General features: G+C 51.6%; 1 protein-coding gene across 4 annotated transcripts; it reads left to right on the forward strand.

Moving 5' to 3' along the window:
* Positions 1–4368: 4368 nt before the first annotated feature.
* On the forward strand, positions 4369–22715 carry SPNS1 (SPNS lysolipid transporter 1, lysophospholipid). Of its 4 annotated transcripts, none has more exons than XM_075566502.1 (14): positions 4369–5107; positions 6506–6614; positions 10170–10442; positions 10862–10927; positions 11537–11673; positions 12887–13038; positions 14564–14633; positions 15392–15534; positions 15675–15827; positions 16101–16290; positions 18090–18155; positions 18788–18886; positions 19725–19896; positions 20136–22715. In XM_075566502.1, exons 3-14 carry the CDS (start codon positions 10205–10207, stop codon positions 20237–20239), a joined length of 1590 nt encoding a protein of 529 aa, XP_075422617.1. In that variant the 5' UTR covers positions 4369–5107; positions 6506–6614; positions 10170–10204; the 3' UTR covers positions 20240–22715. The 4 variants fall into 4 exon arrangements, with proteins under 4 accessions (XP_075422617.1, XP_075422614.1, XP_075422616.1 ...); XM_075566499.1 differs by lacking the exon at positions 6506–6614 and adding an exon at positions 7281–7558; XM_075566501.1 differs by lacking the exon at positions 6506–6614 and adding an exon at positions 7315–7558.
* Positions 22716–23344: the final 629 nt, after the last annotated feature.

Genomic DNA, 23344 nt, shown 5'->3' on the forward strand with positions numbered 1-23344 from the left:
TTCTATTAGCGCGTGTTCTATTAGCGCGTGTTCTATTAGCGCGTATTCTATCAGAGCGTATTCTATCAGCAAGTATTCGATCAGCGCGGATTCTATTAGCGCTATTCTATTAGCGCTATTCTATTAGCGCGTATTCTATTAGCGCGTGTTCTATTAGCGCGTGTTCTATTAGCGCGTGTTCTATTAGCGCGTATTCTATTAGCGCGATTTCTATCAGAGCATATTCTATTAGCGCGTATTCTATTAGCGCTATTCTATTAGCGCTTATTCTATTAGCGCGTATTCTATTAGCGCGTATTCTATTAGCGCGTATGAGATCACTGGGAGAAACTAAATTCAGATTAATCCGCACACAATGAACCTGCCTTAGAATGAGTGACACTATTTCCAAGTGAGTGATACTCACGCTAATTAATGAGCCTTTGTTCCAATGGCTGACACTCATACTCAGTGATACGACTCCTAATGACTCACTATGCTCTCATCCTGCCATCCAGTGAGCGAGACTCACTATTCTTTAATCCTGCCTTCCAGTGAGCGAGACTCACTATTCTTTAATCCTGCCTTCCAGTGAGCGAGACTCACTATTCTTTAATCCTGCCATCCAGTGAGCGACTCACTATTCTTTAATCCTGCCCTCCAGTGAGCGAGACTCACTATTCTTTAATCCTGCCTTCCAGTGAGCGAGACTCACTTTTCTTTAATCTTGCCTTCCAGTGAGCGAGACTCACTATTCTTTAATCCTGCCTTCCATCGAGTGAGACTCACTATTCTTTAATCTTGCCGTGAAGTGAGTAAGACTCACTATTCTTTAATCCTGCCGTGCAGTGAGTGAGACTCACTATTCTCTAATCCTGCCTTCCAGTGAGCGAGACTCACTATTCTTTAATCCTGCCTTCCAGTGAGCGAGACTCACTATTCTCAAACTACAGGCCAATCTCACTTCTCCCAATTCTATCCAAAGTCATGGAAAAATGTGTCCACTCCCAACTAAGCGATTTCTACACCAAGACAAATTTCCCTAGCCAATTACAATCTGGCTTTCGTCCCAAACACTCCACCGTAACTATCCTGCTAAAAGTTTGCAATGAAATCCAGTGTGGAATGGAACGGGGACAACTCACTGGCGCAGTATTCCTAGATTTTGCAAAGGCTTTTGATACAGTCGATCATGCGATCCTGCTTAACAAACTCCAGCGCTCTGGAATAGGGAAGCTTGCTTTCAACTGGTTTCAGTCCTACCTATCAGGAAGATCCCAACATGTCTCAGGCTCTAACTCCAACCCCCTGGATATCACCTGTGGTGTCCCGCAAGGCTCTGTTCTGGGGCCCCTACTCTTCTCAGTGTTCATTAATGATCTTCCCACAGCTTGTAAGGAAGCCTCAATACACATGTATGCAGACGACACAATCCTATATGCACACAGCCATAGCCTCTCTGACCTTCAACACATACTTCAGTCTGACTTTCTCAGACTCGAAAACTGGATTTCCCAAAACAAACTGTTTTTAAACACTGACAAGACTGTAACAATGGTATTTGGGACCAAGACTACATTTTTAAAGCTGCCAGCGACTGAGCTCCAGATTAGAACCAACGCTAACACCACCCTAACCCCTGTCACTAGTTTTAAATACCTGGGCTTATGGTTTGACTCCCACTTAACATTCGGGATACACATTGATACCCTGACAACCAAGACCTATGCCAAACTAGGGGTACTTTACAGGAACAAATCCTCCCTAAGTCTCCTGGACAGAAAGCGTATTGCACAGCAGATGCTAATGCCAATTATTGACTATGGAGACATAGTATATGGTTCGGCACCTCAAACCCCCCTTAGCAAACTTGACACCCTCTACAATTCAATTTGTCGTTTTCTTCAACCAATGCAACAACAACACACATCACTGCGAAATGCTCAAAGAACTAGATTGGTCATCACTAGAGTCTAGGCGCAAAGTTCACCTTTCCTGTCTTGCCTTTAAATTCTTTATGGGCAAGCTACCCAGCTACCTGAACAAGCTCCTCACCCCTACCACATGCAGCACCTATCACCTGAGATCAGACTCCAAAAGACTGTTCATGGTCCCAAGGCTCAACAAACTATCCGGCCGTTCCTCCTTCTCTTACCGTGCACCCCAAAACTGGAACAGTCTACCAGAGACTCTCACAGCCGCCACCAGTCTAAGTTCTTTCAAATCTAAGGCTGTCTCACATTTTAATCTGGTCTGTAACTGTTTCATACACTCATAATATATATTTTCTTTAACTGTGCATGCAATGTCTTGTATATAATGTATACTCTGCTCACTTATGTAACTGTATTTGTAACCATGTATTATTTGTCTTAACTCTGTGCCCAGGACATACTGAAAACGAGAGGTAACTCTCAATGTATTACTTCCTGGGGAAATATTTTATAAATAAAATAAATTCTTTAATCCTGTCTTCCAGTGAGCGAGACTCACTATTCTCTAATCCTGCCGTGCAGTGAGTAAGACTCACTATTCTCTAATCCTGCCGTGCAGTGAGTAAGACTCACTATTCTCTAATCCTGCCGTGCAGTGAGTAAGACTCACTATTCTCTAATCCTGCCGTGCAGTGAGCAAGACTCACTATTCTCTAATCCTGCCTTCCAATGAATGAGATTTATGGTAAATGAGTCTCCAGAATTAGACTCAGTACTACAGCCTAAGGCTACGACCCCGGTGTCGGCGCTGTGCGCGCGTCTGCCACGCTGGCGGCGCGTGCATCTGTGATCCCCGGTCTGTGCAGAGCTGCAGGGGGAAAGACGGGAAGGCGTGACGGGGGGCACGGCCATGACGTCACCCGGCAGGTTCGCCCTCATTGGCTGAATCGCTGGGGGGGCGTGGGCAGTGCTCCGTCGCCAGTTCTGAAGATAGTTTTACGGTCTTCAGAAAAATCTGGTCGCGCAACGCGGTGGCCAAGGCAGAAAGAGGGCCCGGCCCCATTGAGTGGCGGTTCTTGTCCCTACAGCGTACACAGTGGCTGCTGCGACGGGCGCCACACCACAGCACAGCCCTCTATGGGGCAGGCCCCAGTGGCCGTGTGTGTGGGCGCGCAAAGCGCTGTGATGCGTACACTAGCAGGGAAAACAAGAATTTAGTCTTCCCGTGCGGGACGCGGTCACATGGTGGCGCGCAGTCAATAGCAGGGCAGTTATGTCCCGCCATGGCCGCACCCATCATGGCCACGCCCCCTCGCGCATCCCATAGCTCTCCTACAGACCGCGGATCACGGCTGTGGCCTGAGTATACGCCGCCAAGAGCGGGTATAGCATGAAGCACTGGGATCGTAGCCAAAGCCTGGTTTCTAATGAGCGACTCACTGTGCGCCTCCTTAGTGACAGCGCCTCCTGAGTGACACTCACTATCCTGTAACCCTGAGGTGTTAGGTCAGCAGTGGAGTCAGCGGGACCACCCTACGCGTTTCAAAAGACGCAGCTTTCTTCCTCAGGGGTATAAGGCTAATGTCTCGGTGTGTCCATATATATACTATTAAATCCTGTATCTCTGCCCCTTGAGTGACAATCACTATCCTGTATCTCTGTCTCCTGAGACACTCACTATCCTGTATCTCTGCCCCCTGAGTGACAATCACTATCCTGTATCTCTGCCTGAGTGACACTCACTATCCTGTATCTCTGCCTCCTGAGTGACACTCACTATCCTGTATCTCTGCCCCCTGAGTGACACTCACTATCCTGTATCTCTGCCTCATGAGTGACACTCACTATCCTGTATTTCTGCCCCCTGAGTGACACTCACTATCCTGTATCTCTGTCTCCTGAGTGACACTCACTATCCTGTATCTCTGCCTCATGAGTGACACTTACTATCATGTATCTCTGCCCCTTGAGTGACACTCACTATCCTGTATCTCTGCCCCGAGTGACACTCAATATCCTGCATCTCTGCCTCCTGAGTGACACTCACTATCCTGTATCTCTGCCTCCTGTGTGACACTCACTAACTATCCTGTATCGCTGCCCCGAGTGACACTCACTATCCTGTATCTCTGTCTCCTGAGTGACACTCACTATCCCGTATTTCTGTCTCCTGGGTGACACTCACTATCCTGTATCTCTGCCTCCTGAGTGACACTCACTATGCTGTATCTCTGCCCCGAGTGACACTCACTATCCCTGAGTGAGGCAGCCTGAGCCTGACGGGCATGTCACGTGATTGGGAGGCTAGGTCATATGACAGCGCAGTAAGTGCCGGCAGGGGGCGTGTCTGCCTAAATAATATATGGGAGGAGGCTGGTCACGTGACGCAATACAGGGGCGGGGCATTGTGGTATGGCACGTGAGCCTAAAGTGGGAAGGGCTCGAGCTCACGCCGGTCACGCGGTTTAAGGTGTCACATGACCAAAAAAAGAAAAGCAAGATGGCGACTGAGAGAGCGGAATTGAAAAAGTGACAACAACAAGAGACAGTCGGGGAGAGAGAGGAAAGAGATAGCTCCGGAGAGGCCAGCAGGAGAGGGACAGCTCCAGAGAGGCCAGCAGGAGAGAGACAGCTTCAGAGAGGCCAGCAGGAGAGAGACAGCTTCAGAGAGGCTAGCAGGAGAGAGACAGCTCCGGAGAGTCCAGCAGGAGAGGGACAGCTCCGGAGAGGCCAGCAGGAGAGGGACAGCTCCAGAGAGGCCAGCAGGAGAGAGACAGCTCCGGAGAGGCCAGCAAGAGAGAGACAGCTCCGGAGAGGCCAGTAGGAGAGAGACAGCTCCGGAGAGGCCAGCAGGAGAGAGACGGCTTCGGAGAGGCCAGCAGGAGAGAGACGGCTTCGGAGAGGCCAGCAGGAGAGAGACGGCTTCGGAGAGGCCAGCAGGAGGGAGACGGCTTCAGAGAGGCCAGCAGGAGGGAGACAGCTTCAGAGAGGCCAGCAGGAGGGAGACAGCTTCAGAGAGGCCAGCAGGAGAGACAGCTTCAGAGAGGCCAGCAGGAGAGAGATAGCTCCAGAGAGGCCAGCAAGGGCGAGAGACAGCCTCAAAGAGGCCAGCAGGAGAGAGACAGCTCCAGAGTGATCATAGATAGCCCCTGAACTAACGGGCCTCAGAAAAGAGACTGCATCGTTATCTTGAGGTAAGTGACCGCTCCTGTCTTGGGCCCAGAGACACTGGCATGGACACCAGCCACCACCAATCTTGCTCATTGATCCAAGTGTAATGTTAGGAGAGTGATCGGTACCACTGCTCCTTTAAAAAAAAAAACATTACAAACCTGCTCTTGCTCCTCATTCTCACAGAGAAGGGAGATCTGGTCACCTAAGCCCTGCAGTGCGCCTCTGCTTTGATAACGTGTTCATTCTGAGCATACACAATCAAATTTTTTTTATAAGATGTCAGAAATCCTAAGCAACATACAATGAATTCAGAGGTAAACTACAAAAATATAAATACAAGAATTAGCGCAACTCCTAGGAACCACATGCGGGTTAAAAAGAAAACTCACAAATAGGGCAATTCTGTGTGATACAGTATGTACTGTTTGGGGTAATAGATGCACTCACAGTTTCGATGAATAAAGTAGGCATATATTGTACTCAAACTGGGCAATCGGCTGCATGATCCTGAACATGTGACATCCAACTTCAGAGTGGGGAAGAATATTTTGCGTCCAGGGGGGCGTTGTACGTATGGAGAGACAAGATATTCTCATGCTACAAGCAGGTAAATCGCTTTAAGACTACCCAGGATCACAATGCGGACGCGCCGCTTCAGACACCCGTTGGGGTTCACTCCCAAACGCCACCTCCCCAATAGCGAACCCTCTGTGCGGTCAGCACTAGCTTCCAGTGAGGAAGGGAGAGCAACAGTCGGGCGTCCCAATGGACAAAAAAGATCTCGTGGTAAAACGCCCAGCCCCTACGCGTTTCACGGCAGATCTGCTTCCTCGGGCATTGGTACGGAAGCAGATCTGCCGTGAAACGCGTAGGGGCTGGACTTTTTACCGCCGATATTCTTTTTGTCCATTTGGACGTCTCACTGTTGCTGTCCCTTCCTCACTGGAAGCTAGTGCTGACCGCACGCAGCGTTCGCTGTTACGGAGGAGGCATCTGGGAGTTACACGGCGGAGGGTCTGAGGCGACGCTTCCGCATTGTGACCCTGGGTGGTCTAAAAGCGATTTTCCATCCTGTAGCATGAGAATATCTGATCTCTCCATACATACAAAGTCACCCTGGATATCCCTGTAACATCACCGGGTGCAAGATATTCCCCACTCAACAGTCTTTGTTACGGAGAAGCACCCCCGAACTTGATAAGGGGTTGTATTTTTTTTCATTTTTCTATTGGTTTTCACTTCTTAGTCACTCGTTCATTCACTTCTCACTCAGCACATATGTATTTTAAGGATTGATGTGCTTCACATTTGTTCGTTTACAATAAGTAATACATGTGCTAGCAGACACGCTTCCCCCACTCTCAAAGTTATTGTTCCAGGCCCAATCCTAATACATTTATAATCCCTACTGTATCTAGAGATTCCCGACCCTGGAAAAACAAGCTGCAGAAATCCGTTGCGCCCCGAAAACCCGCCCTGTACCCACTGACGTGCATGGAGCAGTCACAATGAATCCCTGTGTCTGAGGTCTAATTTAATTTGGGGCGGTTGGAATAAAGTAATTTATTTGGAAGTCACAAGGATCTGATTCTATCGTGTGCCTCTGAAGTGTGTAAACCGGTTAAAAGAAGCGTGAGCTTTCACTGTCCTCCCTGTGCAAAGTTAGGCTGTCGGATCTTCAGGGTATGGCCACGGTTGGTCCTCTTGATGCCTCTCGGCGTCTGTCCCAAAGTCTCTGCTCCCCCCCCCCCTCCACTCCTGCCCCCCCTCAGTGTGTATCTCTGCTTGTGATTTGGGATGCGTTTAGCGGCAGAGTTACACGACGGACAGATCATAGCGAGATGGATCCAATTCTGTCACTTGGACTGAATCCCTCCATGCTGAAGCATGCAGCAGACCTGTTTGTGGTCCTTGAGGACAGGAGTTGAGAATCACTAGAGATCCATATATTGAGAATGAGTTGCTGCGCCTCCTATGTTTACAATACTATGAATGTGGATAGGTGCGGACTACAGATAACATGTGGCCTGTTATTAGCCTGGGCTAATCAACAACGTGATATGATGATATGTAGAACCTACATAATGGTACGGTGTAGACTTTTAACCTGTATGTATAGCCACATGGAGAATTCATTGTATATTATTTGTTTACATGTATTTACCCCATAAATATTTTTTTTTTTTTTTAAAGTCCTGTGTCGACGGATCTGAGGATCTGAGGGAAGTGTTGAACCTGCTGTGTGCTCTGTGAGCGTCTCACCTGAGGGATTTGCACAATAAGTTAAAGTTTAGCTTTGTGGACAGACTGCAGTAAGCCGTTCGGAGCTGCTGGTAAACATGTGCTGAACACACAACGCTTTGTGTCTGTGCCAAGAGGCTTTGGATCTGGTCTGGGAAATTTTGGTTGTGGCCGTTTTGCCGCGACTCACCCCGCCGCGAGAATCTTCCGCTGCCCAGTTTGCTGCTAAGGTAAGTAACTTACCCTAAAATCTCTTAGCCTAATACCCCATAACCTAACCACTAAAAACCTTTAAATTAACCCCTACCCTAAACTTAACTTGGAAGCAGCCGACAGCGGCGAATCGGCTGCTGAGGCACGGTGAGGTGTGGTGAACCTCCAGGCGGCCATTTAGTGAAACGGCTGCGACCAAATGTTCCATTCTGCTTTGGATTGGTTTAGTTTGTGTGTGCACGGATTGGTTTAGGTTGTGTGTGCACGGATTGGTTTAGGTTGTGTGTGCACGGATTGGTTTAGGTTGTGTGTGCACGGATTGGTTTAGGTTGTGTGTGCACGGATTGGTTTAGGTTGTGTGTGCACGGATTGGTTTAGGTTGTGTGTGCACGGATTGGTTTAGGTTGTGTGTGCACGGATTGGTTTAGGTTGTGTGTGCACGGATTGGTTTAGGTTGTGTGTGCACGGATTGGTTTAGGTTGTGTGTGCACGGATTGGTTTAGGTTGTGTGCGCACGGATTGGTTTAGGTTGTGTGCGCACGGATTGGTTTAGGTTGTGTGCGCACGGATTGGTTTAGGTTGTGTGCGCACGGATTGGTTTAGGTTGTGTGCGCACGGATTGGTTATGGTTGTGTGCGCACGGATTGGTTTAGGTTGTGTGCGCACGGATTGGTTTAGGTTGTGTGCGCGCGTGGATCGGTTTAGGTTGTGTGCGCGCGTGGATCGGTTTAGGTTGTGTGCGCGCGTGGATCGGTTTAGGTTGTGTGCGCGCGTGGATCGGTTTAGGTTGTGTGCGCGCGTGGATCGGTTTAGGTTGTGTGCGCGCGTGGATCGGTTTAGGTTGTGTGCGCGCGCGCGGATCGGTTTAGGTTGTGTGCGCGCGCGCGGATCGGTTTAGGTTGTGTGCGCGCGCGCGGATCGGTTTAGGTTGTGTGCGCGCGCGCGGATCGGTTTAGGTTGTGTGTGCGCGGGCGCGCAGATTGGTTTAGGTTGTGTGCGCGCGCGTGGATCGGTTTGGTTGTGTGCGCGCGCGGATCGGTTTAGGTTGTGTGCGCGTGCGGATCGGTTTAGGTTGTGTGCGGATCGGTTTAGGCTGTGTGTGCGCGCGTGGATCGGTTTAGGTTGTGTGCGCGGGGATCGGTTTAGGTTGTGTGTGTGTGCGCGCGCGCGGGGATCGTTTAGGTTGTGTGCGCGCGCGTGGATCGGTTTGGTTGTGTGCGCGCGCGGATCGGTTTAGGTTGTGTGCGCGCGTGCGGATCGGTTTAGGCTGTGTGCGCGCACGCGGATCGGTTTAGGCTGTGTGCATATCTGCAGGCAGCATGGGAAGTGGTTATATGGAGCAAGAGGATAGAATGGAACACTGCTGATATTGGGATGTTTCAGTGGCTCTGTGACCCTTCTCTGGTGTCAGTGGCTTCTTCCTGTTCTGCCACTGCGGCCCGTCCGGCTGTCTCAGGACCACATTGTCCATTCTAAAACGGCCACTTAGGCGGAAGTAGAATAAGGACCTAGGCCCCGCTCATTTGGATGGAGTTGGAATCCTCTCCAGCACTGGGAAGGATCATCACAGCATATTAAGTAGGGGCCTGAGAGAGGCTGGAACATCCCATCATGTGCAAACACGGGGGTGCACTTTGGGATGTAATATTGATGCTTATAGATCGGCAACAAGATGTTTTTCACTTTTCCCCATTTGCATATTTGGGAGCCAAGAAAGGATTATCTGATGCACATAATCTAATGTTTTACCCAATTCTGCATCTGGATCCGTCACTGATGTTTTTCCTTTGTCTTAAAGGGGCAGTTCCTCCTGCATGTTTGTTATTTGGGTCACCACTTTTTTTCTTCTCCGCCTTTAAGGCCCGCCTCACCTTTTTTGCATGTACGGGTACAGGGGGTAGCAGGTAGAATCACGTTAACGTCAGCTCTGGGGACCCCCTGGTTCTCGAGATACTTGGGTGCCCCCCGTGCTGTCTCCAGTGGAAACACAATGGCGCTTTAAATCACCTGCGTCACACGGACCAATAGGAAGCCGCAACAGCTTTTTTAAACCTCCTGTGAAGGACCAGTGACAACTTCTCCAGTAAGTATCTCGGGAACCAAGGGGTCACCAGAGCTGAAATTAACACGGTTCCTCTCCAGAGACCTCGTGCTTCCTATATGTGTAACAAAGCAAAAATATAGGGGGAGGTGGGACAGGGGGAGGTGGGACAGGGTTAGGTGGGACAGAGGGAGCTGCTCTTCTTAATCTCTGCCATCAATTTGTTGGTGCAAACTCTTGTGACGAACAAAGTATGTCAAATGTAAGACACGTTGGGAAGAAGACCTGGGATGGCCCACTCCAGTCCTCAAGGCCCACCAACAGGCCAGGTTTTAAGGCTATCCCTACTTCAGCACAGGTGGCTGTCTCGACTGAGCAACTGATTAAGCCACCTGTGCTGAAGCAGGAATATCCTTAATACCTGGCCTGTTGGAGGCTCTTGGGGACTGGAGTTGGCCACCCACCCCTCGTCTAGAGGAACAGGATTTATTACGTATTCTGTTAGAAGTCTGAACGTCTTCTCTCTTTGCGTGGGAAGATAAAGGGTAATATAGTGACTGTTTCTCCCTGTAACGCCCTCATTTTAGTCACCCCAAAGAAAGCCGCATAGACCAGAGGCAAGATGTCATTACGGAGCGGTCACGGGGACACCACCCCCTTCCTGACCCAGGCGGACAATACGGAGGAGCAGAGGGACAGATTCCCAGAGCACCATGTGTCGGAGGACGAGGAGGACGATGGTAGCGGGGGAAGAGAGGTCGAGCTGGTGACTGGCATCTCGTACAGACACTCGGTGGTCATCGTCATGATCCTTTTCTATGTCAATCTCTTGAACTACATGGACCGTTTCACTGTGGCAGGTAAAGGGGGAGCCAGAGATTCCCACCAGAGTTACGTTCCACGTGGCAAGGTCAAAAATCGCCTTTAAATCAAATTTAGCCAGTGTTAAAGCTCCATCTAACAGGATTTGGGATTCACATTTGAGAACACAAAATCCAGACATGTTATTTATGTTCATATTATTTGTTCAGATATTGTAGGGTGGTGACATTGGGATCATGTGGCACAGACACAGGACAGTAACGCACACAGCTGCCGCATCTTAGGGCTGGGTGTAGACGTTTTGTGAATGATCTCTGTCGGACTGTACACCAACCACTAGTATCGCAGAATCCAAAGATGGAACAAGAAGCGATAACCTAGTCACAGGCTGACCTGTGGTGTCCCTCTGCCTTCCAACGCACTAACCCAATCTCCGCGTGTCCCCTTCTTCTCCCAGGAGTCCTCCCTGCTATTAAAACTGACTTTGTCATCGAGGACAGCGACTCAGGATTAGTCCAAACAGGTAATAACCCAAAGTCTCACAATGCGGAAATTCCAAACATAGACATCAGGGATCTTCAACTAGTTCTCCACCAGGGCCAGATCAGAGAACATCTGGGAGTAGACGGGCCACAAGCTTATTGTAATGCCATCATTTTCCATACATTTAAGGACTTGAACGTGATCTTTCAACATCTTAGCCGTACATAGCAGCCTATGCAACTAGTAGGCAATACGCAGGAGCAGAGTCTTGAGGGCCACATCAAGGCTCTACAAGGGCCACCAGTTCGAAAGCCCTGATGCATAGTTACATAGTAGATGAGGTTGACAAAGCCATATCTCCACGACCATCGGCCAAAGTGCTCATCCTACATTTGTATTTGTATCGATCCAGTGACATATTTGCCAAGTAAAGCATTATTCCGTACATATAGAAGTCTCTGGGGAATTTGGGACGAATGTGGCCTGGACTGTCGCTTTGGTGTATATTGAAGTCCCCCCTCTACTGGTCAATCATTCTCATATCAAGGAGATGGGCATCAAACCAAGATCTCTTGTGTCAGAGACGAGGCTTGGCCACATGGTCTGTCCTTCTGTGGTTCCACCTCTCTTCCCATCTCTTTCCCCCCAGTGTTTATTTGCAGTTACATGGTGTTGGCTCCAGTCTTCGGGTATCTGGGAGATCGGTACAACAGGAAGTACATTATGTGTGGGGGCATCTCCTTCTGGTCTCTGGTCACCTTGGGCAGCTCCTTCATCCCTAAACAGGTAACTTCTCGGATGTCGAGTTCAGTGACTGTGTGTAAGAGTCTAAGCCCCAAATGTGGGGAGCTTCTTTATCAAGGTTTTCCTGGCTGGGACTACAGAGCAGAACTGGTGCAGTAAAACGGCACTGTGCTTATTAGAGACAACTTCTATAGCAAAACATGAGATGGGATCCTTGGAAAGGGCTGGGACTTTGTATGGGTGACACCATGAACATTTTACTATAGAAGGAACAAGCCCAGGCAGTGCTTCAGTGACCTAAAGAGCCTCAGCCTGCACCCGCTGCTGTAAGGGCTTTATCTGCCTGTGATAGACCTGACCTGCTATCTGGATGGGCTGCAGGGCGGGAGCCGGCACCCCGTGCTCCCAGGTGCCGGCACCCTGTGCTCCCAGGTGCCGGCACCCCGTGCTCCCAGGTGCCGGCACCCCGTACTCCCAGGTGCCGGCACCCCGTGCTCCCAGGTGCCGGCGCCCCGTGCTCCCAGGTGCCGGCGCCCCGTGCTCCCAGGTGCCGGCGCCCCGTGCTCCCAGGCGCCGGCGCCCCGTGCTCCCAGGCGCCGGCGCCCCGTGCTCCCAGGCGCCGGCGCCCCGTGCTCCCAGGTGCCGGCACCCCGTGCTCCCAGGCGCCGGCACCCCGTGCTCCCAGGTGCCGGCTGCAGCGGTTGGGATCCAGTTGATGCTGTTAGTGTCTGTAACAGATTGAGGTGGTGATGTTCTGCACATTATCCAATGCGTTTTTTGTGACTTCGGCTCCTTTTTCCCTCTTACCGCGCCCTTATCCCCTTCACCCCTTTTTTCTTCTCTGCCTCCCTCGCTCCTTTTTGCTTCTCCCCCTCTTCTTCTCTCCTCCCACCTCTCCTCCTTCTCTCTCCTCCCCCTCTAATTCTATCTCTCCTCCCCCTCTAATTCTATCTCTCCTCCCCCTCTTCTTCTCTCTCCTCCCCCTCTCTCCCCTCTTCTTTTCTCTCTTCCCCCCTCCCACTGTCCCCCATTTCTTCTCTTGCCTCCCCTCCCCCATATTCTTCTCTCACCTCCCTCTCCCCCTCTTCTTCTATCTCTATTTCCCCCTCTCTCCCCTCTTCTCTCTCCCCCCCCTCTCCCACGGTCCCCTCTTCTTCTCCTCCCCTCACTCTCCCCCTCTTCTCTCTCTCCTCACCTCCCTCTCCCCCTCTTCTCTCTCTCCTCACCTCCCTCTCCCCCTCTTTCCTCCCCTCAGCACTTCTGGCTCTTCCTGCTCACACGGGGGCTGGTCGGTGTGGGGGAGGCCAGTTACTCTACGATCGCCCCCACGTTGATCGCTGACCTTTTCGTGTCGGACCAGCGCAGCCGCATGCTCTCCGTCTTCTACTTCGCAATCCCCGTCGGCAGGTGAGTCGCAGGGTTCGCGTCTCTGTACAATTGTGACCGTAAGCCATCACAGACCCTATTAGAATTACACCAGAGGGGCCCAATACACAGAACCTTTTACATTAGATTTGTTTACTTTAGAAAAGTGGCGTCTAAGAGGGGATATGATAACTATATACAAATATGTTCGGGGACAGTACAAGGAGCTTTCAAAAGAACTATTCATCCCACGGGCAGTACAAAGGACTCTGGGCCATCCCTTAAGGTTGGAGGATAGGAGATTTCACCAGCATCAAAGGAAAGGGTTCTTTACAGTAAGGGCAGTTACAGTGTGGGATTCATTACCCATGGAGACTGTGATGGCAGATACAATAGATTTGTTCCAAAAAATGTTGGACATCTTTTTAGAAAGGAAAGGTATACAGGGATACACCAAATAAGGAAATATGGGAAGGATGAAGATCCAGGGAGTAATCTGATTGCCAATTCTTGGAGTCGGGAAGGAATTTATTTTTCCCCTTATGAGACATCATTGGATAATGTGTCACTGGGGTTTGTGTTTGCTTCCTCTGGATCAATATATTGTAAGTATAGATATAGGGTAAAGTATCTGCTGTCTACATTTAGCATAGGTTGAACTTTATGGACCTATGTCTTTTTTAAACCTCATCAACTATGTAACTATGTAACTACTATGTAACTATATGTAACTATATGCGCAGCTCTCTGTGCAAACACTTGATTTCAATTCCAAATAATGAGGGTTTCGTTAAGTTTACCGTAGATCCGGATCTCTAATTGATGAATATGGCCAGGGGAATCTCCCGGGGGTAACAATAAGATGGTCTCTGACAGGATTCCTGAATGTGAGAGAATGCCCAAATGACTTATAACGTGTGTGTGTGTGTGTGTGTGTGTGTGTGTGTGTGTGTGTGTGTGTGTGTGTGTGTACTGGATGAGGGTGCGCATCGGGCCCCCTTTTTTGCTACTACAATAGTGGATTTGGATTGAACCCACACCCTTTGAGGCACCCATCATAGGACTATCTGCTAATCACCAGGAACATGTATTACTAAGTATACACTGTGTTTTATATATAGTATTTTTGCGCTCGATTTCTTATTCTCATTCGTGGGGGGTATAGCTGTCTCTTATAGCATTAGCTTCCAAAGTCGCTTCCCACAATGCTTTGCATCCTCCGCAGCGAGGCGTTGTGGGGCGTGACTTTGTAAGCCCCAGCAGTAAGTTATGGCTATTCCCCCCATGCTGCCTGTACGCACTGAGGTGCAATTGGGGGCCTTATTTAGCGGGTGTTGCTCCCACGACCTCAGGACACTATCCTGCCTGGGATCGGTCACACTGTGTGTTAGCGATAGTCGGAAATAAGATTTCCACTGTTCTAAGCGACTGAACATCAAGCCCCACATTAGGGGTAGGGTTATCATTACCAGTGTTAGGGGATTTTGGAGTAATGGACCTTGGATATCCATCCTGCTTTTTCATTGGCTGAAATGTTGCCTCTCTAATGCTAACCTTCCTGTTACAGCGGCCTCGGGTACATCGCGGGGTCAAAGGTGACAAGCGCGGCAGGTGGCAACTGGCACTGGGCACTACGGGTGAGAAAGGGGAGGGGGTACTGTGAGGGTGACGGGCATTGGGGGTGCGCTGGGAACATTGCGGGTAGCTGGTGATAATAGGGATAACAATCTGTATTTACATACAGGGGCGGCCAATTCCCAGTGCTCAATGGCACCCAACAGTCCAGGTATTTGGGATAACCCTGCTTCAGCACAGGTGGCTCGCTCAATCGAAGACTGTGCTGAAGCAGAGATATCTCCAATACCTGGCCTGTTGGTGGCCATTGAGGACTTGAGTTGACCACCCCTGTTATGCACTTTTCCATGCCAGATCTGAGAGCCGCTTGTCCCACCCAATCTGCCCGTGTCCCTATCTGCTGTAACACCTCACAGCCTCCTACCACCTCTGCTGGGAGGCAGTTCCACGTTTCCATGAAGTACTTCCTCACATTGCCCCTGAGCCTCCAGCGTTACAGAATTACCCCCTCTTCCCCCCCCACCCCGCCTCTCCCTTCTATCCTGCGGTTATACGTCATGCAGCCACCACCAAGGTGAGATCCAGGTAGCAGATAGATAGCTGGTGCTCCCTGATCTGCATGGTGGGGAGGTAAAGGGCCATACTTACTAAGTGATGCTAAGGAGTAATACACCAGCCCACTGGGTCATAAGGCACCTTAATCATTCTGTCAGGAGAGGAGGGGGCTTCCACGTCAGCTTGTGACTTCCCCGTGCTCCCCCTTTCTCACACCCCCTCCTCGGCTCGGGTTGCTGACACGTTTTGTGATCTCGGGGTGCAGGTAACCCCAGGACTGGGTCTGCTGGCCGTGCTGTTGCTCCTGATTGTAGTGAAGGAGCCTCCCCGGGGGGCTGTGGAGAGGAAGACTGACCGACCACTAGCCTACACCTCCTGGTGGTCCGACGTGAAGGCGCTGAGTAAAAAGTGAGCGTGCAGTGTGTGTGTGTGTCGCGCGTGTGTGTAAACACCTGTCACACATTTCTTCCTCTCTGGAGGATGTATTCGCACGTCTTCGCCGTCTCTCGTACCACCGGTAACAAACGTCTCCCCGTCACTTCCTGCAGTTCCAGCTTCATCCTCTCCACCTTCGGCTTCACTTCCGTGGCCTTCGTCACCGGCTCCCTTGCTCTCTGGGCTCCCAGCTACCTGATGCGCTCAAGGAGGGTGATCTACAGCCAGGAGCCGTGCCTGACCCCTATATGCAACTATGACGACAGGTAAGTCCCAACCTCGCCCTCTTCCTGTGCGTCGGTGTATCGAACCCTCGTTGGAGCCGCCCCGTCCCTTAACCACCCGTCGGGTCACACGTATGAAGCGGGTTTGGACATTTTGATGCAAATATTCATGGTATGAGAGAGTCACACTTGCCCCGATTGCCCCAAATAAACCACTCGCTGAGTCTCAGTTGACGGTTCGTGTGTTCTTATGACATCCACTGGTGACCCTTGTGACATCTTTCTTTTGTATTCTCCTTCCCTCCTTCTCCCCAGTATAATTTTCGGGGTGATCACATGCGTGTCGGGTATCCTGGGGGTCGGAGCCGGCGTGGAGATCAGTAAGCGTTACCGGAAGATAAACCCCCGGGCTGACCCCTTGGTGTGCGCCCTGGGGCTCCTCAGTTCCGCCCCCTTCCTGTTCCTGGCCGTGGCCTGCGCAGACCGCAGCCTCGTCGCCACTTACGTGAGTACTTATGTGAGCTTAACCCTTTCACTGCCTGAGGGGTTACAATCCGTCAGTCGTCTAAAAATCGGATGTAAGATACCCAGAATCTGTTTGATCTCTCCCCCCTCTCGCTCTGACCTCTCCCCCTCTCGCTCTGACCTCTCCCCCCTCTCGCTCTGACCTCTCCCCCCTCTCGCTCTGACCTCTCCCCCCTCTCGCTCTGACCTCTCCCTCTGACCTCTCCCCCCTCTCGCTCTGACCTCTCCCCCCTCTCGCTCTGACCTCTCCCCCCTCTCGCTCTGACCTCTCCCCCCTCTCGCTCTGACCTCTCCCCCCTCTCGCTCTGACCTCTCCCCCCTCTCGCTCTGACCTCTCCCCCCTCTCGCTCTGACCTCTCCCCCCTCTCGCTCTGACCTCTCCCCCCTCTCGCTCTGACCTCTTCCCCCCCCCTCTCGCTCTGACCTCTTCCCCCCCTCTCGCTCTGACCTCTCCCCCCCCCTCTCGCTCGCTCTGACCTTTTCTTCCCCCCCCCTCTCGCTCTGACCTCTTTTCCCCCCCTCTCGCTCGCTCTGACCTCTTTCCCCCCCCCCTCTCGCTCGCTCTGACCTCTTTCCCCCCCCTCTCGCTCGCTCTGACCTCTTTCCCCCCCCCCCTCTCGCTCGCTCTGACCTCTTTTCCCCCCCCTCTCGCTCGCTCTGACCTCCTCTTCTTCCCCCCCCCCCTCTCGCTCGCTCTGACCTCCTCTTCTTCCCCCCCCCCCTCTCGCTCGCTCTGACCTCTTTCCCCACCCCTCTCGCTCGCTCTGACCTCCTCTTCTTCCCCCCCCCCTCTCGCTCGCTCTGACCTCCTCTTCTTCCCCCCCTCTCGCTCGCTCTGACCTCTTTCCCCCCCTCTCGCTCTCTCTGACCTCTTCCCCCCCCTCTCGCTCGCTCTGACCTTTTCTTCCCCCCCCTCTCGCTCGCTCTGACCTCTTCTTCCCCCCCCCTCTTGCTCGCTCTGAGCTCGATCCCCCCCCCTCTCGCTCGCTCTGACCTCTTCCCCCCCTCTCACTCGCTCTGACCTCTTCCCCCCCCTCTCGCTCGCTCTGACCTCTTCTTCCCCCCCCCTCTCGCTCGCTCTGACCTCTTTCCCCCCCCCCTCTCGCTCGCTCTGACCTCTTTCCCCCCCCCCCTCTCGCTCGCTCTGACCTCTTCTTCCCCCCCCCCTCTCGCTCGCTCTGACCTCTTCTTCCCCCCCCCCTCTCGCTCGCTCTGACCTCTTTCCCCACCCCTCTCGCTCGCTCTGACCTCCTCTTCTTCCCCCCCCCCTCTCGCTCGCTCTGACCTCCTCTTCTTCCCCCCCCTCTCGCTCGCTCTGACCTCTTTCCCCCCCTCTCGCTCTCTCTGACCTCTTCCCCCCCCTCTCGCTCGCTCTGACCTTTTCTTCCCCCCCCTCTCGCTCGCTCTGACCTCTTCTTCCCCCCCCCTCTTGCTCGCTCTGAGCTCGATCCCCCCCCCTCTCGCTCGCTCTGACCTCTTCCCCCCCTCTCACTCGCTCTGACCTCTTCCCCCCCCTCTCGCTCGCTCTGACCTCTTCTTCCCCCCCCTCTCGCTCGCTCTGACCTCTTTCCCCCCCCCCTCTCGCTCGCTCTGACCTCTTTCCCCCCCCCCTCTCGCTCGCTCTGACCTCTTCTTCCCCCCCCCCCTCTCGCTCGCTCTGACCTCTTCTTCCCCCCCCCCTCTCGCTCGCTCTGACCTCTTCTCCCCCCCCCCCTCTCGCTCTGACCTCTTCTCCCCCCCCCCCCCCTCTCGCTCGCTCTGACCTCTCCTCCCCTCCAGATCTTTATCTTCATCGGCGAGACGCTGCTGTCTTTGAACTGGGCCATCGTCGCAGACATCCTGCTGGTAATGTATCTCCTGATGGTTTTGAGGTCCATTTGTTTCACCTTTTCATGGGGCCGAGGTCTGGCGGCACGAGAGGGTCACCGGACCCCCGCCGGCACTTCCACGTCTGGACATTGCTGTTGAGTAACGAGGGGACGTTACTTTAGTCCGCTCATAGCTAAATCTGACGTTCCTCTCATCCTGGCGCTGAAGTAGGACTTATGCAAGGTCTGGCTGGGAGTAACACTAAGAGAGGCGTGGCCAACGTCCGTCCTCCGGGGCCACAGACGGGTTACGTTTGAAGGATATTCCGGCTTCAGCACAGGTGGAGCAGTCCTTGACTGAGCCACCTGTGCTGAAGCAGGGAAATCCTTAAAAGCTGACCTGTTGATGCCCCCCCCCCTGCACCAAGACATACATAACGTCACGTTACTGGGAGATAAAGCAACATTATGCTACAATAACGGGACATTAGCATGATCTTAATGAGATGTAGGATAGACCTGTTTTTTGCCTATAATGGGCTTTGAGGATACCCGTTAACCTCCGGGAAGGTCCCGTCCCTTCTTGTTTTAGGTAACGTCTCACTATGACAGTGTCTCCGGTTAGGTGGCCCGTCCCTCCCCCTCCTCACATGTTCCTCTCTGTTTCAGTACGTGGTTATTCCAACACGCCGATCCACTGCAGAGTCTTTTCAGATCGTCGTGTCCCACCTGTTCGGAGACGCAGGAAGTCCTTATCTCATCGGGCTGGTAAGGAGAACCCTGGCCGCTCCCCCCGTGTTTTAGCCATTGCCAATCGTTCATGCCATGCACTGAGCACGGGCATCGTGATTTAGTGGCTAGCACCCACACGATATAATTCGATGGATCCCATTTGGAGTCTCTGTGGTTCCTTACAACACGATCCAGTTGGTGAGCGTGTATAACTCCACTTAACAATCCACAGCTGGATCAGACTTACACTACTTAGGTGAGCGGTGCTGGAAAACATTGGGTTTTACGTCTTCCCCCATAGTCATGAGACAAACGTTGTTTCACAGTAGGGGAGCAGTATCTGAAACCTTGACCCATTTTCGTTTGATCCAGGGAGATATCCAATTGGTCAGTGTTTAACATCGCAGAGTATTGACCAAGAAGAGGTCTGGTTGATCAGCATAACATGAACGGGAAGCAGGTTTCACTATTCTCTATTTTCATCTCCGGGGGACCTTCTGGTTAACCTCCATGTTAGATTGTCCATCCCCTTTATTAATTTGGTGGCTCTTCTCTGCACTCTCTCTAGTTCCGTAATATCTTTCCTAAGGAGTTGTGCCCAAAACTGTACTCCATATTCAAGGTGTGGTCTTACTAATGCTTTAGATAGGGGCATAATTAAGTTTACTTCCCTTCCATCCATTGCCCGTTGTGGTGTTTACTAAATTGTCAAAGTTTCGGTTCCATGTGTTGACCTTTCTCAAGACTAGGTTGTGTATCTTGGCAAGTTAGTTGTCCAAAGGTTGAACATCATGGACATGTCTTGTTGAACCTGAAGTGCCCTGTCGCCTCCCCCGCCGGTCTGCAGCCTCTCTGACCCATCATTTCTCCTCAGATCTCGGACGGGATCCAACAGGGGAAACCGGATTCGTACCTTTGGCAGTTACGCAGCCTGGAGTATGCACTCATGCTCTGCGCCTTTGTCGGGGTGATCGGGGGCGGCTTCTTCCTGGCCACCGCCGTCTTCGTCGAGAAGGACCGCAAGAAGGCAGAGCTATACTCCCAAGGTGCGCTCTCCGCTTCCTCGTATCGCATACATATCCTTCCCACCACATGAGCGAAACCAGTTTGGCCCATGTCTACTAAGCCCCGTTATGCAGTTCAAGTCGAAGGTGTCTTCTGCTGCCGGGATAACGCTGCTTGGCAGATATGGGCCTTCATGAGATGTAGCAGGGTCGCTGGATGCTGTAATGTTTGGGAGTTATTCATGACTCTTAACCTTTCATTGTCTGCTGGTTTGTACCAGGTCTCCTAGCGGTGGAAGACGGGCAGGACGAAGAGAAGATCGTGGTCCCTGGTCGTGATCGAGGTAGATCCACCAAGGTACCAGTGTCCAGCGTCCTCATCTGAGAGAGATCTGGAGCTTGTGCTGCCTCCCCGGGATTCACCAAGAAGCACACCTCCCAACGCAATAGAAACGTCCCCCAATCCAGCTACCTCTTCTCTCCATACCGCTCTCATCTCCATTGGGGAAGGACCCTGCTTAACAGCGAATTGTGGAGTCTGAAAACGTTTTCACTACATCATCCCGTCCTGTGGTCTCCTAAATACGACTGCACTAAGGAAAACCCTTCGGTTCAGGACGGCCAGAACAGGGCCCAAGCTGAGGCTCCGGCTTTCAAGCAGCAGGAGGAAAGTTACAGAAAGAGGCTGGTGTGGGGCTGTATCTATGGTGCCCCTGCGGGAGACACGCTGAACTGCACCTGCTGATATTTATTGAGCTGGATCGTGATTCTTCGGGGGGCATTTTTGTTATTTGTGACATTTCTGACTCCCACATATCGTGTTCAAGAATCTGCTCTTCTAAATCACCAGGGACCCGAACCCGTGTCGCAGAATATCACGCAAACACCACCAGCATGTGGGGTGCGGACTGAGAGAAGGACAGAATTATCTCTAATTACAGAAAGGTTATGTATTTCAAGCCCCACTCCCCTTTTTAATTGGTTTTAATTGTTTTAATTCCCCCCCCCCCACCATAATGGAATCTGTGCTATTTATAGCTGTGGGCTCCCCCTGGCTCCTGAGATACTTGCTGGTAAAAGTCACGCATTGTAGTCCCCTCCGGGGGAAACAAAATGGCGCCACCCGTTCCGGTTTCCTGTTTGACTGTGTCACGCAGGAAATATAGATGCCGGTGGTACGTTGACGAAATCTCAGTAACTGGGTAGTCTGCAGAGCTGACAATAGGGTGCTTCTCTTCTCCCCCCCCCCCCCACACCCCGTCCTGGTAAATAATATGGGGGAGGGTTTTATTTTATTTTTTAAATGGTACCAGTGACGATTTATTCAGCCCTGAATGTCCTGTAATGTCTAAACAGAAACAGAAAGGCCCAGCGCAGCATACAAAGGCCCAGCGCAGCATACACAGGGACACAGCATACAAAGGCCCAGCGCAGCATACAAAGGCCCAGCGCAGCATACAAAGGCCCAGCGCAGCATACAAAGGCCCAGCGCAGCATACAAAGGCCCAGCGCAGCATACAAAGGCCCAGCGCAGCATACACAGGGACACAGCATACAAAGGCCCAGCGCAGCATACAAAGGCCCAGCGCAGCATACAAAGGCCCAGCGCAGCATACAAAGGCCCAGCGCAGCATACAAAGGCCCAGCGCAGCATACAAAGGCCCAGCGCAGCATACAAAGGCCCAGCGCAGCATACAAAGGCCCAGCGCAGCATACACAGGGACACAACATACAATACTTCAGTGCTAATCTGCTCATGAGTAAGAGTTATTTAGTTAAACCCTTTGGCCAAAGCGTTCTATGCCTGCAGCCACGGATGGTTGACGGATGACGTTGCGGTTTTCCAGCAACCGGTGTGACGTGGGGGGGGGGGGGGGAATCTGACCTTTGTTTTCCTTTGAGGGGATGGTACTGGTGCTACCTTCTGCGGTGTCTCTGGTACCACGGCTCCCTGCAGCTGAAAATGGCGGTGTTCCCGTGTGCGAGGGGGGGGTGCGGGGGTCCGTGCTTCCCACGTTGATGTCTGGGGCGGCTCGCCACGAGGTTAGCCCCCTAACCGGACCCCCCAGAAACCACCAGTGTTAACCCCTTACCCTAAAAGCCTATTCCACAGCTGCCAACGCTAATCTTCACCTTAAAAACCTTAACCCCCTTACCCTAAAACTCTAAACCGAAACCCCTTACCCTGACATCCATAATCGGAGCCCAAACCCTTACCCTAAGAATCTTACTCTATTACCCTAAAACCACTCCTCTTAACCCCTAATAATATAGCGGCAAAACGCCTGCGGCAAATTGTCCCATTCCAGGACAGAAGGGGGATTACCCCTCCCCTTGCTTTCCATCAGCGATGGAGCAACTGCCCTGAGTGGGCACTCCGGCACTCAAAGGGTTAAGTTGGTAGAAGCGCTTTTCCCAGGGCGGGCGGGGTGTTTTGCGATAATATAACACCCCGGGCGTTCGTACTATTGTTTCAGCATTAATGTGGGCGCTTGAACCCACAACCACATCCTACTGTAGTGTAGAGATCGCAAAACAGAAGTGTTCACGTTATCCCGTAAACAACCACGGGTCCCGGAGCAATCCGTGTACAAGCACAAGCAGTCAACCCGTTTCCCCTCTCCTGCGGGGCGCAAGCGTCCATCTTTAAAGCACCCGCGCTCTACACAAAGATGTCCCTGCTGTTCATGGTCCCAAATTCAGAGGATGTTGTTCAAACTGGAGTGTTCTGGAACTGGCGCGGTCTCTAATGGGACTGGTGCAGTCTGTAAATGGGACTGGCTTCTCACCGCTGGATTCACTTGAATTGTTATTTATAAGAATTATGGTGTTAGTCAAAACCAACATGATCTATCCGACAATTGTGTGCGTGTCTGATTTGTGGGGCGTAGTTTGAAGCGATACTCCGTATTGTACGTGTGTGTAGGTGCGCGCGTGCACGTGTATAGTACTACTCTGTCATACAGTGCAACGAGATTGTATGTACATGGATAATAAGTATTACTACCCACGCACATACAATCATGCTGCACTGTATAATGATAATGAGTATTGCTAACATTATACAGTGCAGCATGATTGTGTGTACGTGGCTAGCAATACTCACAATCGTGCTGCACCGTATAATTATTGTATGTGTATAGTAATACTCTGAATCATTATACAGTGCAGCATGACAGCTCAATTTGAGCCCGCCGGACACTTGCTATTTAAAACGCTTACATCTCTGCATTGTAGCGGCAGATTGTAAAATGAAAAACCGCGTTGGAAAGAGCGAAAAGCAATCTCCTAAAGTGAGTAAAACGCAGTGCAGCATTGTCCGAGATACTCTGTGTAACTGTACAGTGCAGCATTGTCCGAGATACTCTGTGTAACTGTACAGTGCAGCATTGTCCGAGATACTCTGTGTAACTGTACAGTGCAGCATTGTCCGAGATACTCTGTGTAACTGTACAGTGCAGCATTGTCCGAGATACTCTGTGTAACTGTA

Source organism: Ascaphus truei, chromosome 11 (genome assembly GCF_040206685.1).
Source record: "Ascaphus truei isolate aAscTru1 chromosome 11, aAscTru1.hap1, whole genome shotgun sequence".
Classification (NCBI taxonomy): domain Eukaryota; kingdom Metazoa; phylum Chordata; class Amphibia; order Anura; family Ascaphidae; genus Ascaphus; species Ascaphus truei.